This window comes from Dysidea avara, chromosome 3 (genome assembly GCF_963678975.1).
Source record: "Dysidea avara chromosome 3, odDysAvar1.4, whole genome shotgun sequence".
NCBI classification, from domain to species: Eukaryota; Metazoa; Porifera; class Demospongiae; order Dictyoceratida; family Dysideidae; genus Dysidea; species Dysidea avara.
In genome coordinates, this window is record NC_089274.1 from 17,857,533 (window position 1) to 17,875,533 (window position 18,001).

At 37.7% G+C, this 18,001-nt stretch overlaps 1 protein-coding gene across 1 annotated transcript; it reads right to left on the reverse strand.

Moving 5' to 3' along the window:
* Nucleotides 1-1,665: 1,665 nt before the first annotated feature.
* Nucleotides 1,666-16,496, reverse strand: LOC136248373 (solute carrier organic anion transporter family member 4C1-like). Its single transcript, XM_066040157.1, has 6 exons — nucleotides 16,248-16,496; nucleotides 7,012-7,962; nucleotides 6,813-6,967; nucleotides 6,606-6,740; nucleotides 5,790-5,950; nucleotides 1,666-2,186 (listed from the first exon to the last, which is right to left on the reverse strand). The coding sequence occupies exons 1-6, from the start codon at nucleotides 16,450-16,452 to the stop codon at nucleotides 1,856-1,858; spliced, it is 1,938 nt and encodes a 645-aa protein (XP_065896229.1). The 5' UTR covers nucleotides 16,453-16,496; the 3' UTR covers nucleotides 1,666-1,855.
* Nucleotides 16,497-18,001: the final 1,505 nt, after the last annotated feature.

Consider the following 18,001-nt stretch of genomic DNA (forward strand, 5'->3'; position numbering starts at 1 on the left):
TCTCAGGATCAGCAGATACCAGATTTGTTGATAATGTGACCAAGGAAGGTTTTCCCACACTCACACTTTGCTGGGTTTAAGGTTATTCCAGCATCATGAATTCTAAGCGGCACAGCTCATAGTCAAGTGTCATGTTCAGTATTGTCACCACCAAGTACTAATATGTCATCAAAATGTCTGGGCAGATGTTCTAAAATATGCTCATCTGCTTCTGAAAAAAAGCAACAACTCAATATCCCAAAGGGGAGTTAATTAAAATAACGCCCAAAACATGTTAAAGGTGATAAGATCTTAGCTAATCACACCTGCCAAAAGCCACTACTGACATATCCAACTTGAATGCACTCTCCCTCCTTGAAGCTGAGCTAAGGTGTCTTTTCAATGTGGAATGGGATGTATTTTCTAAGCACGTTCTGGCTTTAGGTCTAGGCATGTGCAAACCCTCCAGAATTTTTCTGGACTACTACGTAGCATGCTCTCACACCAAGCATGCTCTCACACCAATTGGTTGGCTGATCAACTTTACTTATAACTCCTGTGGCCTCCATCTGTTTGAGCTCTTGCTCAACCTTATGTCAATGGGGAATTGGTATCCGGCGGGCTGAGAACAGTGCATATGGCTTAGCATGTTGTTTGGTTTTTATTTTATATTCAGCATTCATTGTTCCAGTAGCCCTTGAAATAGTTCTAGGAATTGGGAAATAATACTGCTGGTATTGTCACCAATAGCATCGACCATTGTAAGGATATTTAAAGTCATGATAACTGGGAGACCCAACAAATCTGGTTCAGTGTTTTACAACATACCCACATCTGGTGTTTTATTGTTCTTTTTTTGTACTATAATTTGGTCCAACACATCCAGAGGCTATCTACTTGATCCTCAGAGTATCTTCGTTGGCTGGGCTGACCGATGGCATCAATATACCTCCTTGGAAATTGCAGTGACTTCCGCTTCTGTATCAACCTTAAATACCATTGCATTGTTAGTCACCATTGCTCAGATGTACCAGGCTGTGACGGACTGTTCAAACTTGTTACTTATGGCATCAAGGTATAGTTGGATGTCTCAGTTTGGGCATTGTCCTCAGGATTAGGAGTGTCCTCAGATACCATTGCCACTGTTTTAGAGAAGCATATCTTGCTAAAATTCCGTGATAATTGCAGGTTGTACCTTTAGCAGGACAGTGGTCTCTACCATGATTTTTACCACATCTGGAGCACAGTGACACTTTTGTCTTGGTGTGAATAGGTGTACTTGTAGGTTTTTGTTTGACAAGCTCCAGTGTACATTCTTCCTTTTTTAAAAATGATTGTTGCTCTTCAACTGCCTCTCTTTGGCAAACGAGTTTCTTGGCTTTTTCTAGAGTTAATGATTCGTCTATATAGAGTGGAGTTGCTCTGACAAAAACTTCTATTGCAGATGCCAACTGCTAGTGGTCTTGTATCATCCCTTCGTGTTCTATCAGACTGCAGAGACTAGTGATGTATTGTTCAATGGATTCCCCCTCAGCTTGCACTTCCAGACACTACTTGAAACTGTTCAAAACGTCTATGCCACTTGGACCATTCATCTGGAGAACTGAAGTTAAATGGCAGCAGAGGCTGGAGAGATACATTGTACATAGAGGATCCCATTTCTGACACCATGTAACATGTGATCACAATTAATTGACTCAATAGCACATGCGTGCAATGTGAGATATAATTAGAATACAACTACAGAATGTGTCAGCATGATACAACTTAGCAGTGCATATGTACATGTGTGAGTCAAACAGTTCAGTCTATACAACACAAAGCTTGTGTAGGAAATAACTAAGATTACTATTTGTCTCAGTTTTAGTAGCAGAGTTTATTTAATAGCAGTCATTTCTTCACCATGTTTTTCCTGCTCTTTTACTTTGTCACGGTTACAGAAGGTGACATCAAAAAATATCCAAGCACAAAATGCAAATATCACAGATACAATTCTCACTCCAAGAGACACACCAAACAATCCAAGACTCAAATCATCATTATCATACACCCAACAGTTTCCCCTGTCCCCACATTCTTCTTGCCAGTACAAACATGATCCATCAAATAGTGCACCAAATATGATGGGACCAGGAATACTACCCAACACACGGAAGAACACAGAGTGCACTCCCAAGGCTAGAGTTCTTTGTTCATCTGATGTACATCTACAGAGATATAATATATACACAATACATTACACCATGAAAGGCAAAATGTACTAGTTGTGATCATTGTGTATGACAATTGTATGTGTCTAACTGTAAAAATTGAATGCAGAAAAATAATTGGTGAATAAATCCAAACCCATCTCTTATATTAGATATTCTCTTTGCTCTAGATGCTACAGGCCTTGAATTCATAGCTAATATGTACTTCATGACCTCATTAGGCCACTATATTATGTGATAGTATTATAGATTAGAGATCATGAATTCGAAGGTTTGGACTTTCCTGGCCAAAAAAATCTTTTCCTTCATTACAGTTTGGTTAGGCATAACCAAGCCCATAAATGTCTTCAAAGTGACCCCAAATTCCTCCAAAAGTTTGTGAAATTTTTAAATTTTTAAAAGTTTTCTTTTATATAGAATTTTCTGTTGACTAACTGACTGACTGACCAACTGATGCCTTCAGCCAAGCATAACCAGACTTTGGATAAGGCTAGCTACAGACTTGATTTCTTCACTATTCAACATTGTTCCAGCCCAAGACGTGCCTTTTCACTAACCGCAGCAGCTACAATGCATGCATCATAGACTTACTTTTGTCCTCCTTTGTGTCCCAGTTTTTCGTTCTTTTCTCTGAAAGATGTTGATTCGCAGTAGCGAGATATGGCTTCCCTGTGGCTGCCTATCACACTTATCACCTATATTTTCTGTAGCGACTGATTTACACTTCTTGTACTGTTCTTCATGTGTAACACTGTGTAATGGGCAGAACATTGCTGAAAATGAAGTGTAATACAGGTTCACTATTTTATTAAAAACGAAAAATTGGAACTTTAAGTTGGATTAGGGATTAAAGAAAAAAAAGTAGTGGAACAAGGGAATAGCTAAAAGTAGTGAAACAAGAGAGGTTGCCTACTGTATACCTATGATACCTATTTCAATCATGGTTATAGACCGAATTAGGGATTAAATATCCACTAGTGTATCTGCAGGTATAGGCACCATGAATGAATTAGGGATTAACCCTTAAACCAGAAAACTGGATTTAAACTTAAGCTTGCCTTGTACAAAGCGCTGTAACTTTTGAAGCATCTGTCCTATGGCTATGCAATTTATGTCATTCTACTCGTGATGTAACAAGGATTAAAATGATACCTAGGGGTTTACCTTAACACTAACTGGTGAGACTAAAACTAGCTGTGTAAGTAACTTTCGGTAAGGAAACATGCAAATTCTTTACATACTTTTATAAAATGATTCATAATTCAATAGTGGTTGCTCCTATCACCTTGCAACAAGTTCCGTTTGATTCACAATTAAATTTTCCATCAGACCAAGTAAACATGTGGTTAGAATTTTGAAGCATGGAGATGCAACTCACTGTTGTTCATTGCTTCATAACAAGTAAGCCGCTGTAGTTACAGTGTTCATTTAACCTTCAAGTAGCCCAGTGAACAGACTTTTAATCAATGTGTTGTTGTATATAGGCTACAAGAATTATATAAGTTATCCCACCTAACGTCACTATGTGTGCCCATATTAGTAAACATGCATATTGTGTAAACATGTATTTTCCCAAAAGTTCTTTGCAAATTTAAGGGTTAAATGTCCACTAGTATATCTGCAGGTATACAGTAGGAAACCTATCTTGTTTCACTACTTTTAGCTATTTCCAACTTAACTTTCCTGAATTTTCCTTCTACTGTTGACCGTATGAGCCATTCAGTAATACATATGATACATACTTACAGTAAACAAACAATGTCTGCAGCAAAGCATAACTCAACAATGGATAAGGCTACAGGCTTGATTCTTCCCTGTTTGACATTGCTTTGTCCTAAGATGTGCCTTTTCGTCAACCGCAGTACATACAATACATGCATCATGGCAGTCATACAATGTATGCATCATGGACTTGCCTTTGCCCTCCTTTGTGTTCCAGTTCTCTTTGCTGACAATGCAAGGTGTCAATTTGCGATAGCGCAATGCGGCTTCCTGTGGCTGTGTTGGCTATTATGCTTATCGCCAGTATTTTCTGTAGCAACTGGATTGATTGCAAGGTTGCTTCTTGTACTGTTCTTTGTTTGTAACACTTTGTAATGGGCGGAGCATAGTTGAAAACAAAGTGTAATGGCCACCTCCCTTTCCATTGCATAAATTGCTGGATTGTTAGGGTGCACATTCTGACACAAAATTACTTTTATGGCATTCCTGGTGCCATTCTTTCTTTTAAAGTGGTATGCGCTGGTTCATTTGTCATAATTGTGTTATTAAAAAGTAAACAAACAAGTAGAAGGAAAAATTAGGAATATTAAGGAAAAAAAGTAGTGAAACAAGGGAATAGCTAAAAAATGGTGATCGAAACAAGGAAGGTTGCCTATACCTGCAGATAGACTAGTGGACATTTAATCCCTAATTCAGTCATGGTTATAGACTGAAGCTTATATAGGGATTAAATGTCCACTAGTATATCGCCAGGTAGGTATAGGCTACCTTCTTTGTGTTTCACCACATTTTAGATATTTCCTTGTTTCATTACTTTATTTCTTTGATCCATATCCAACTTAAAATTCCTAATTTTTCCTTCTACTTGTATATATAGATTTCAGCTGCATGTTACTGTGAAACAAGTTGATGCTGTGCTACTAGTTAAATTACCAGTCACCCATGTAGATAACACTATCCCTACATGTATATAATTTAGTTAATGCTCTGCTATTATTAAGTAAATATTGCAATTTAGTGTATTTCATAATTATTTTGCAATTCAGTAATTAAGTTGCCATCCACTGTTAAGGAAGCATAACCCATAACCGCACTAACTTGTGCAGCTTCGTACATTGTTGTATATTTCCCAGACAAGTTTTTGTGTGAGACACATTAGTGCATCTGTGGATCACTGGTAAGAAATCTGCTTAGATTTCTGCCAGTTTCATCTCATTAGAGAGTTCACATACATGCACTGACACCCCCCAATGTGATAGAATCACAATGGCTTACCCATCTGATACAGTAGCTAAAGGCATAGAATCTATACTATATACCACTCAAGCTATACAATTTAATAGCACCCAAGAATTTCCTAAGACAGAAATTGGAAAGTTGTTAGAAATTTATCTAGAAATTAGAAGCAATTTTCTACTCTATATTTCAAAATATCATCAACGTATTTTGCATGTGAAGGACTAGTCAGAAGGACCCCTTGCTTCATTTCAGTTTGCATAAGTACAGGACATGCCTCCTTCACCTCAAAGGAATTCATTATTCCCGGTAGCCTACAAGGCTAGATTTTCAGTTGTTCTATGCCCATACAGCTCACTGTGAAAGGCAATTCACATTGTCTTCAGGAATCCATTTCACCTGTATTTCAAGCTGGCACAAATAAACATCTCAAAATGAAAGCTTACCTATAATACTGGTACTGTATAGCCTTCATACAGGCTGCTTTTAACATAAAAAAACTTATTGCTCACATGGGCAGAAAGATACAGAAACACAAATTTCCCAAAAGAATTACAATAATTAGACACATGATCCACAACTGGTCAAATATTACTTCTGATCGCACAAAGACTATGATATTTCACATGGTATTTCACAAACCTTAATACGATCACTGGGTTAGGAATTTGAGTTGCCAAGGTGATAATAAATCCCAGTGTAATTGCAATCACAAAGGGTGCAAGCATCTCACAGTTATCATCACAATATTCTTCTTCTGCAGTATCAGCACCACCACATGTGCAATTCTCAAATCTTGGCTCCTTCAATTAATACATACAAACTGATAAATCCTAATTCTACTATTAATTAAGAATTATCAATAGATAAAATCAAGAGTACATAATAAAAATAGGGAGGGAGAGTGTCTAACTAGGACACCAGCAAAAGCTTTACTTTATTCAACACCTATCAACAGCACTCAACACCTATCAACAGCACTCAACACCTATCAACAGCACTCAACACCTATCAACAGCACTCAATACCTATCAACAGCACTCAACACCTATCAACAGCACTCAACGCCTATCAACAGATCTCTATCATCAGTAAAAGTGTTTATTTGTTCAAAGATCATTGTCTTTTATAATACACAGTGATTTTGTACAGGCTGCATTGGCAGTTAGACACTCTCCCTCCCTAGATTTATTATGTACTCTTGATAAAATACACAGGTAGAATAACATTAATGAGCAACAAAATCATACAGCTTGCTAGAGCCATATAGTTGGTTCCACTTTGTAATGCATAAGTGCAAGGTTGTATGTATATATATAGTAACGTAACAGCTGTTGTCACCAGTATACATGCACTGTATGTGCATGCTAGTGTATAGTGTACACAACATGTGTGCATAGATGCAGTGTGTGTGAATGTGTGTGTCTCAGTCAATGTTAAAACTCATGCTGCACTCACATCTCTATCACCATTCAAAAAGTACTCATCACAACCAGCTTGGCAGGGGGAGAAATAGGTAATCCCATCAGAACACACTGGTTCAAATATAGTTGATTTACAGTCACAATGACTGTTGCAAGTAGCATTAAGAGTCTAATCATCAAATAGTGTACTATATAGATCATATAAAAATATGTACACATCATCACACATTACATTCTACTACCTGTTGGGATAAGGAACTGTTACACCAGCTATGTCATGTGTTGAACACCTCAAGAAGAATGAAACCATGAATAAAGTTCCTATAGAACTCAACACAGCAAAATAGAAAGTTAGCGTTTTAGTCTTTGGTTTTATGAAGAACACCAGAAGAGCACCTAGAGTTAAATAGATAGTTAGTGTCAAATAACAAATAGCTTACCCAACATGATTCCTACTATGGCAGATGGTATACCAATTGCTCCAGTTATTAAGCCACTAGTAGAAGCAGTGAGACCAAATTGTGTCTCAAAATATTTAGGAATAAATGAAGAAATCCCAGCTGCTACTAATGTTTCAAGAGCATATGATATTGACACACACATAAATGGCACATTGACCAGCAAGCCAACCAACTGACGTGGAAGTTCTTTAAGGTGAAATTTAATGTTTAGGTCTTCTTTGCTTATTTCTCTTTTATATTTAATAGACATTTGCTTAATTCGTTCTTCTTGTATAAAATCAGTGTCTGGATACTTCTCAGGAAACATAAAGAAAGGAATACTTATCAATAACGAGATTATTCCAAAAATAATAAAGCCTATCCACCAAGCACCCACCCAACCTGGATCGGATTCTTCAAGGGTGGTCTCTCTCCAAGGGTCAACATAAGCTGAAAGAAAACTGCCTCCAATTACAAATCCCAATGTTGGCCCTATCACTGCACAAGTATAGAATATACCAAGCCAAATGGGAGCACGTTTAGGATGAACAATATCATCAATGTAAGAAACTCCTATTGTGAAGAGTGGAGCACTTCCAAGAGCAATCACAATGATTGAAAGAATAAATAAAAAGTATATATTGTCTGACTCCCCACACTCTGGGGAGAAGTCATTCTCATCTCTGCATTCCTCAAGTGTCAGATTGGCATTCTTCCCAACATCATAATCACCAGTAATAAACTGTGGCAATGCAAACAATAGTGCTCCAATTCCCTGTATGAATACACCAGCTCCCAACCACTTGGGCTTGTGGCTGTTCCCACCAAAATAACTGATGAGCACTACTGTCACTACTATAGTAATGTCAAAAGTAGCTGGTATCATTCCAAGCTGGACACCAGAAAACTTGTATCTTGTCTCCAGTGATGAAAGGACAATAGAAATCATTCCTAAAGTAAATGATACCTTTGTGTACATATGTCATCACACACACACACAGGGCTGAGTAATATTATCGTTTTATTGATATATCGCGATATTTTGTTATTAACTATTGTGATACCACGACTGTACATTATTGTCATTAAAATTCCATTTGTTATGCAGTACTAGGTTAAGAATCCTTGTTAGTGATAAGCTGGTTACCACTGCAGAGAGGTGTGAACACCATAACATAACCTCAAAGCATGTGTTACAATAACTGTTACTGTAAACAAGGATGATGGTGGCTAGTTTGGTACTACCTTTAAAGACTTCCTGCAGGAATTCTGAGCAATGCACTACATAGGCGGTGGAATAGGGGGGGCTATGGGACTGAAGCCCCTTATCGCTCTGCTGAAGAATGATATCATGCTGAAATTATCCTCCTTGGAGTGGGGCTGAAAACCGTGATAAATATTGATATACTCTAATATAATGCTCAAATACCCTAATAGAGCAGTCAAGGCCTTCATAACAGTGTTCCTAAAAGAAGTTAAAAAAAGCAAAACGAAAAAGTTACCTACAGCGGGAATCGAACCAGCTGCCTTTTACTTTAAGGTTGGTATCTTATCACTGTATCAGGTGTTTCCAGGTGGCTATAGGCTGTTTTGTACTGCTTATAAATGCTATATGTTCATTAACCCTGTAGTCAACAACAAAAAGCTTTGCCAAAAAGTGTTTTAAATAGTTTTAACTAAAAGTTGGTGTTTTAGTTAAAATGCTTTAAATTGTACCTATAAAATTAATTTTGGTGAACTCTGAGTCATTGTGAAAGCTAAAATGGCTACAGCTTCTGGTGGGCTGCAGACCCCCTGCTGCCAGAGACTCTATACTCTGGTCAGTCCCCCCTCATATCATCTACTTCCTCCGCCACATCAGCTATGATTGACTTATTTGTAAGTATCGCGAACTATTCAGTATTGTGAATAGCGACTTTAGTATCAATCGTGATACTAAAATGGCAGTATCGCTCAGCCCTAATACACACATACATACATTAGTATATTTAAAATAAAAATGAAGCGATAAAAAGTAGTGAAACAAGAGATGAATGATGGTATTACAGCATAGGGAAAATCCTTACATTGGCATGTTTTATAATAAATAAATCATTTTGTTCAGTGCCAAAGTAGGGATTTTCCCACCGAGCTATGCTGTAATACCATCATGCATCTCTTGTTTCACTACTTTTTATTGCTTGGACCCCTACTTCATTTTCAATAATATACTAGTTTGTTTAGTATTTTTGCTATAGTGTACAGTGTGGCTTTTCTATTAGGGTAATTGCTGTATTAGAGTATCTCAAGCCTACCAGGGGACATGTCACCATTAATTTTTTCCATAATTATTGTCATTGTGCTACCATTATGAATGCAGCTAGACCAATAATAAGGGGTGTGGTCATTGTGATCGAATAAATATATTAAGAAGTATGGTCCCCTACACTTGATCGTTATTAATCAACCAAGATCGTTATAGCCAATGTCTTGAATCTATCGTGAAGTTGCAGGTATCTACTGAGCATAACTGCTTTAAATAATTTTGTGGCATTGGTCAAGTTGATATGGAAAATTAATGCTTCAATATGGTTTCATTACATCAAGAAGATGAACCTGATTGAAAATAAAAGGAAAGACAAGGCACAGAGGACACACACTCATCGGAATCCCAAAATGCACATGCCACTGCATGGTGAGTTTGTTAATATTGTGGTATAAAATGGTGGCTGTGCGCTGCTTTGTTTAGCCTCCAGCCTTGTAACTGTGGTCAGGCAGGGAGGCAAGCAGGCTGGCAGACAAAAGTTCAAGCCTTGGTTATTAGTTTTAAATTCTATATCTGGCCGGCTGTAAATGTTTTCTTGTTTTTAATGCTGTATTTATGTTAGATGGACTAATGATGTTCCGTAAAGGTGATTTTTGTCACGTAAGATGTCTATAGGATGGTAGCATTTTAGGTAGTGCGCGTCACTTTTGGAGGGATCCCTACTTAAACAGTACTACCGTACTGATACATACATACATACACATATACATACTAGTCCAGACCAATTTGTTTCTTTTGTGTGTGTGGGTGAGGAAAAAAGTGGTCTGGTACACTTGCATTAAGAATTACATGCATTCCCAATGGTGGGTGCTGATTGGTGAAGCCATTCTCTTCTTACACTTTGACTGTTGTCAAACAATATGGTAATATTGTTTAGTAGGGTTCCCCCTAAAGGGATAGGCACAGCTAAAAATGCTGCAACTATAAAAATGTCATACGTGATGAAAATCACCTTTACAGAAAAGTTGAACATCTAATACAGCATTAAAAACAAGACAACACTTAGCATAAATAATTGATTATCATAAAAAACAAACTTCGAAGCACTAATGGAAGTAATCACCTTATTACTGTACATCAAGCCAAAAATTAATCAGTTTCATCATCATTAATCTATTATTGTCCGCCCAATACATTGCCATAGATCTATTATTGATGGGTTTAGAAACTTTTCCCTCTAACTTTCTGTGGAATTTATAGATTTACAAAAGATTTTTATATAATGTGGGGATATCCTTGAAGAGCCAATGGCTCAGGTTTGGTGCAGTACCATCATTCTGTAATTACGTTACAGGTTTTTGTGGTTGGCGAAACCCACCAAACTGCTCGCAATAACTTGGTAACTAGTACCTAGGACTAGTAGAGAAAATACTTTTTTAACACTTACCAGTAAAGAACACCACATATTTTGCTGCTTGTTTAATCCGTATACTACTATTCTCATTATATGTATTACCATTCAAGTTATGCATGCCTCAATATTATTGATAATAGATATGCATTGATAATTGGTTGCTCATAACACTACAGGCAGCCAGATACAGAATACAGTCTTTGGTCCACCTGCCTGCCTGACTAAGGTTAGATACCAAATAAAGCAGCATACAGCCACCATTTTCTGCCACAACAACAAACTCATAAGTGGAATGTGCCTTCAACAAATGTCTGCCTTCTGTGCTTTGACATTCCTTATATCTTTAATTAAATGGTCTTCTTCATGCCAGGAAACTACACCAAGGCGTTAACTTTCCATATTGACACATATTATTTAGATGCCACAAAATTATTTGAGGCACTTAATAGACTGTACCATCACTGCATGGTAGCATTGGGTAGCAGTAAGCTGGGCTTATAAAATGGCTCCATTCTGTCTAATCTTCTTGTCAACTAGCTGAACACTCGTACTACACAAAACTCATACTACTTGTATGGAGATAAACATAAAGCAGCTGATTGTTGCTTCAGAATGCCATAAATATGGGAAGAAAGAACACCTTGCCCGTGTATGTAAAAAATAAATGTAAACCCTTACCGAAAGGACTGATAATGGCAGTTGTTGTTTTACTAGCAGTGCGTTGGCTGAATTACAAGGCAAAATCACATCCACCATTTCAAAACTGCAGCTTGTCACCCATCTTCTAATGGTTGCCATGCAAACCATCAAGGCAGGAATGAAGAATATTGACCAGCTCAGTATACACTAAAAATGTGACATTTTCTGTTTCATTACAGACTGACACCGCACACAACAATGGGTGTAGCTCCAGCAGAGCTAATGTTGAAACAACAGCCTTGCTTATAGTGCTAGTTTAAAAGACAAAGCTTCACAACAACAGCAGAGACAGAAGATACATGATAGCACCATGAGACAACACATGTTTTAAAAAGATGACTTAGTAATGGCTTTAAGACAATATGGTTACCAGGAACCGGTGGTGAACAATCATACAAAATCACGCTAACAGACGAATCATCCTACAGAGTGCCCATTTTCAGTAAGGCTAAAATATGGCAGCTTTGGCTACTTGTATGGCTTCACTGGGATATATAAAGTTAGCCATGCTCCATGGAATGTATTGTAACATTATGGATTTTCAGAAACTTCTAGAACCACTCTATTAATTGATCCTTGTTGGATAGTGCTGATGAAGTTAATATGCAGCAATATTGATGACCTATTAATTATGACATTATTTGTGCACCAGTTGTGTTTAGCAGTCAAGATGAGAGAGCTCTTTGTGATGAATTAATGTTTAAATGATTCCTGGCCTTGTAGTTGTTAACAAGCACTGCATTGCTTCACCAACTAGTTTTCATGTATGATAGCAACATAGTGATGTACCACTGTGTACTTGACATAATTATTGTGATCACATAGCTGTACAAGTATGCACATATATCAGAAGCCATACATTGCTGACCACAGCATGCTATCAAGAGTTAATAATATAGCACAAAGTCATTCAAAACAATACACTGGTGTTTGTGTTATAACTCTGATTATTATTATTAGCTGACTACTTAACAGCTACTATACATGATGACTGACTTAAAATACGTGCATATTTGGCACTGTGTAGCTAATATCAAGCACCACCAGCGATATGTGATAGCGACATAGCATTGATAGTGATGTTGTTCTTAAACTAACCATCAGGTCTCTTATAGTTTAGCGATTGTATTTTCTTTCTACTATTGTTTTTAGTAACATTACTTAGTGATCTGGACCTTGTCTTCCCTGCTTTCTAGATTACACACACACAATTAATGATGCCATATGTAAGTGATCATCATATTATACTGCTGCATATTAATATCATAATCATACTTCGGGGTATGAACCATATACCAACACAGAGTGTCTTTAAAGAGCACTCCTTCAAGATTATAAAGCTTCATAGCAATTATTATTATTATAATTTAATATGTGCACAACATACATACACTCAGGAGTTGATTAGGCAAATGGCCTTTGATTGTGTCCATATCCAATGTTGCTCCAAAATTTGTTTAATTCAAATTTGAAATTGATTGTGCTGAAGTAACATATTGTTCCATGGTGATAGCTGAAGAAGTTTAGTCTGATGGGATATGGTGGCTCTAGGTTCGAATTACTTTTCTACTGTGCATACTGTGTATTACACCCTAGTAACATGTGTATAAATAATAGTTATACGGGCACAATGTGGAGTCTGAAATTTATAAACCTGAAGGCCCGGGCTGTAGCGCACGAGCGAAGCGAGGGCGCTACTAAGGGCCTGAGGGTTTATAAATTTCATAGACTCCACATTGTGCCTGTGTAACTGCTTTAGACTCTATTTAACATTACACTCAGATTACTTACCTCATACACGGCTGTTTCTGCTGTAGGCTTGGCAAAAGCGGCTGGTTTTCTTGCAATAATACTAGCACCATGGCAACTATACGTCCTCACATGACAAAATAATCGCGCTCGTTAGATCACTGCACGTGAACAATGCATAGCGATTGGATAAACCTAGATTTTGAGCATATGTTATATTGTGCCTGAAGGCGTGGAGTATATTAGAAAACAAGATGGAGGATATGAGATTTATTATCCACCCAAAACAGCCTAAATAGTGTCTAAAGACTAAAACACAGTGGAAAACATAGTTTCGTGGTTAAAATAAAGCACATCACAGAAGCCATAACTTTAATCGCAAACTATAAATGTAATGGTCCACATGATGATTGATACTGATGACATCCCTATCCCATTCTCTTAGCAGCCACCTCCTAGTGGAAGTGCTCCAATCAAACTTCACTGTTCACAGAGGAATTGTAAGCCTTCAGAGATACAGAGGAACCATAAGCCTCCAGGGGAGGAATGCAGTAGCCAGAAGCCCTATGTTAACTTGTTTTTGTAATTGAATTAAACATGCTGTTTAGGGTTTCTTTTATAAGTATAAATATAGTGCATTGTGCGTGTTGTTGTGTAGTTAAGTGTTATCCTTATAAATGTGTGCTACATATATAACTGGGCAGATATGACAGTGCCAGTAGCAGCAGTATTCCAGCAGGAGGGCTACTAAAGGGACATTGCTTCAAGGAATTGTCAAATTCCCACCTAATCTCCACCCTGTCTGTATTGGGGGAGTAGGGTTTTAATTAACAGTGATAGGTAAGTAACATAAACCACAAGGGGTAGTCACTACCAATACATAGGTATGTTGATAGTATACACCAGTCACCTAGCCTCAAGATGGTATTGGTTCCCCTAATTCCAGAGTCATACCGCCCCACTCTGCTTAGCTTCAAGTTAAGTTATCCCAGCTAAGAGATTTTGTTGAGACACACAGCACCCATGCTAGCATGCAGCAGAAGCGTTACTACAATGGACATGCTGTTTCAAGAACATTTTGCTGTAGATGATCCTCTTTGGCTTTTCATTCCTACAGTAGGCAAGATGGGAAGGAAAATGGACTCTAGTCAGTGAAAAGCCCCATTATATATACCAGATGGCAACAGAAATTAAACAGTACATGTCAACAAGCTGAGAGCAAGACTACAAGCTGCTACTACTTTCGATCCTGCTTCTCCAAAATGACTGGGTTCCACCTTCAGTAGATTCAGTAGAGCATCATTTTATTGAGTATGATCCACCTGGACCTGAGCACCATTATCCTACCCGATAGAAGACTGTCCTTGAAGAATGAACTAAAGCTAGGAGGGACAGATGTAATGATGAGTAATATTTTGTATTGGCTTGTAAGCACACACACATTGCTGATGTAATTACACATGAATATATTTGTATATGATGTCACTTAAAAGTCTTGCATTTTTCAGTTATTTGGTGGCATTACACTGAGTACTACACATATACAAGACATATAAAATTTGCACATTATTCACTACCTCAGTGTAGTTTAACAAAAATAATTTGCCTACCACCAGCAATGATACAAGCACTGTTATGTTAACATGGCTAATTCATCTGTATATCACATCAAGGCCGGCTCTGGAGGGGGGGCAAGTAGGCCATGGCCCACCCAACATTTTCCTAACTACAGTTAACTTGACTCAGTAGTATGTTATAGCAATACAATTACGCATGCAAGTCTGCTGCTTTTTTAGCACTCGAACTTACCAAAACTTCTTGTAAACCATACTAAACACTAGTCTGTGCTGGGTTAGAGGACTTAGATACTGTGCTACAAGTCTACCAGTCTCTCAAACACGGAATGTTACAGAAAAGTCTTGGCAGGGGCATGCATCAAAATATTTGTGGGTGCCTTATTGTCTATGTGGTACAATTTAGGCCACACCACTATTACAGTAACGGTACTGTGATCATTATTCATCCAGCTACTGGCTAATAAGCTTAGATTTATACATGCAGCTGTTAACAGAGTTGGGGATAGTGCGTTACATTTACTTTTACAGCAACGAATATTATAACGCGTTACATGACAAAGTAGCAAGTAACATGTAACGGATATTACATCCGGAAATTGTAACGAATGTAACGCATTACTTCCTTTTAAGGCGCATTGTATCCGGGCATGTGATTGAGTGCATTTTGGGTCCAGACAAGACTGAAGATAACATTAAAGGCATGGACAAAGAATGATAGTGTATGGGGAGTGCCCTTGAGGCCAAGATACAACAACAAAGTATGTATTTGTGGCTGAACTACACCCGAAACATGTGTCTCCCTCATGTCACTTGTAGTTGTAGGGTGGTAGCTTGTATTTAGAAGGTTGGACTTACTTTATAGTTTGTAACAACAAATGTATTATTACTAGTTACAGCCCTCAGAGTAGCGAGTAATAATAGTACTTCAACACACTACCTACCACCAACCATGGACGGCCCACCCAACCTTATTTGGCCAGAGCTGGCCCTGGACATAAAATTCAGTCAGTTTTATACCTGGAATTATATTGAGCCTCTCAGCAGTCTGCATATTCACTAAAGATTTTCCAGGTCCTTGGTTTATAATGCAACGGGTGCACAGTGTTCAGTAGCCAGAGAAATGCTTTCCAATGACATATCTAACAAGCAGGTAAGGTTGCATTAACTCATACCATCCATTAATCAGTGAGACTACATCATACAGTTATGTGTCTCTATAATTCAAGATAAGACACTGAAAACCCTGAGTGTTTAGGTTGGTACACAAAGTAATGATCATACAGCTAATCACATTTTAGTGGTTAAAAAGATGTTTGAGAGTCCAATCCAGTGAATGGCCGGTTACACGTACACCCCTCAAAAAAAAAAAAAAAAAAAAAAGCAGTCTGCCGGGCCACTCAAGACTAACTACAAGTTGGTATGCACGGATCACATAAACACATGTTGCTTAATTGTAGCCATTTTGTTGCGATCAGTTTTGTTGATCGCAAGTTTGAACGAGAAAGCAAAACATTCACGGAGTTACAACACCAGTACGACAATATTTCCTTACCATTCACAATAGCTCCCTCCACTATGCAATAGATATTCAGTAGGATCAAGAAGATAATTGGCTTCGCGAAGATTTGCAAACAACGAGATCGACAAGGACCTAACCCACAGCCGAGAGTAGTCTGATCGTGATCGCCTTCATCACTTTGCGAACTACGACACAAAGTCGCTGAGCTATCCTCTCTGTCGTCACTTCTATCCACCATGTCGCAGGAATAAGTAGCTACGTATACGGGCCCGTAACGTAAGATTCTTTGTTATGTTTATATTATAGATTAGACACACCCCGGTTGACCGCGACTACGTTTATTTATTTATTAATGGATAAAACAAATGCATTAGGCCTGAGGCCTTAGCTTTCACAGTATCCATATGCTATTACAGACCAATAATTGTCTAATCTAGATTTAAAAGAGTTACTTATGGGTGCTGAGATTACCGAACTAGGTAAATCATTCCACTGATCAATTATTCAATGGCTGAAAAAGTTCTGTCTTATTATAAGTCTGGCTCTTTGTTTGTAAAGTTTTTAGATGGTGTCCTCTATTACTGCAGGTGGTGTTCAAGATAAAAAGACTCTTAAGATCGACTCTAATAGTGATTGTTTAATATCTTGTAGACTTCTATCACCCCTTTGTCTACGACAATATAGAGAGTACAGCCCAAGAAGTTTTAGTCGATTCTGATATGGTATACTGGATAGACCATGTACCAGTTTGGTGGCACGACGCTGAACATTTTCCAGTAATTAACTCAATATCCTTGAGAGACCAAACTTGAACACAAAATTCTAACTCAGGGCGAATATAAGTACGATACAAAATCTTGAAAGAACTACAAGACAAAACTCGAAAGAGCATTTTATTCTATCAAGAGTTTGCTTGGCCTTAGCAGCTATTTGTTGACAATGAAAAGAGGGTTTCAAATCTGATGAAATCCACACACCCAAATCCATTACCTTTTCAGTATAAGGAACCATAACACGCTTGCCACTTTTAATGCCAACAATAAAATATAGTTATTTTCTGAAGTCGTATGTAAGTTGATACACATTGCCTTACATTTATCAATACTCAAAGACAGTAACAAATGTAGAGACCATTCCATGGTAATATAAAGATCCTTCTGTAGCTTAACAACATCTTCAGAACATTTGACTACTCTGTAAAGCTTGGTATCATCTGCAAACTGCTCAATAGATGAATCATATGCATGTTGAGTGAAATATCATTCACATTATAACAAAAAAGTAAGGGTCCTAATACAGATAGTCCTTGAGGTACTCTGCTCTTAACAGTTATCTGGCCATTACACCGTTATATATAGCTCCCTGTTAGCTGTGTAAAAGAAAACTTCTTAATCATGTCAAGATTTTCCCAGTAATTCCATAAGACTTTAATTTCCTTAACAAATGAATGTGTGGGACCGAGTCAAATGATTTACGATAATCCAAATATAAAATGTCAACTTTCCAACCTTCATCTACAGCAAGAGTCCAATCATTGTATGACTTAATAAGGTTTGTAAAACAAGATTTACCATGACAAAACCTGTTGCGCATGTGCAATGAATAACCAGTGGATTTTCGCATTGATTTTGAATTGAGTGATTTCATTGGCTATTTGCTGCACATGCGCTACGTACTCATGGACAACCACCCTATACCTATGGTATAATCTATGGTATTACGGCATTCCTATAGAAGAACCGGCCATATTAACTAGTGTTGTTCTAGTTCTCGGGTTCTAAGGTACT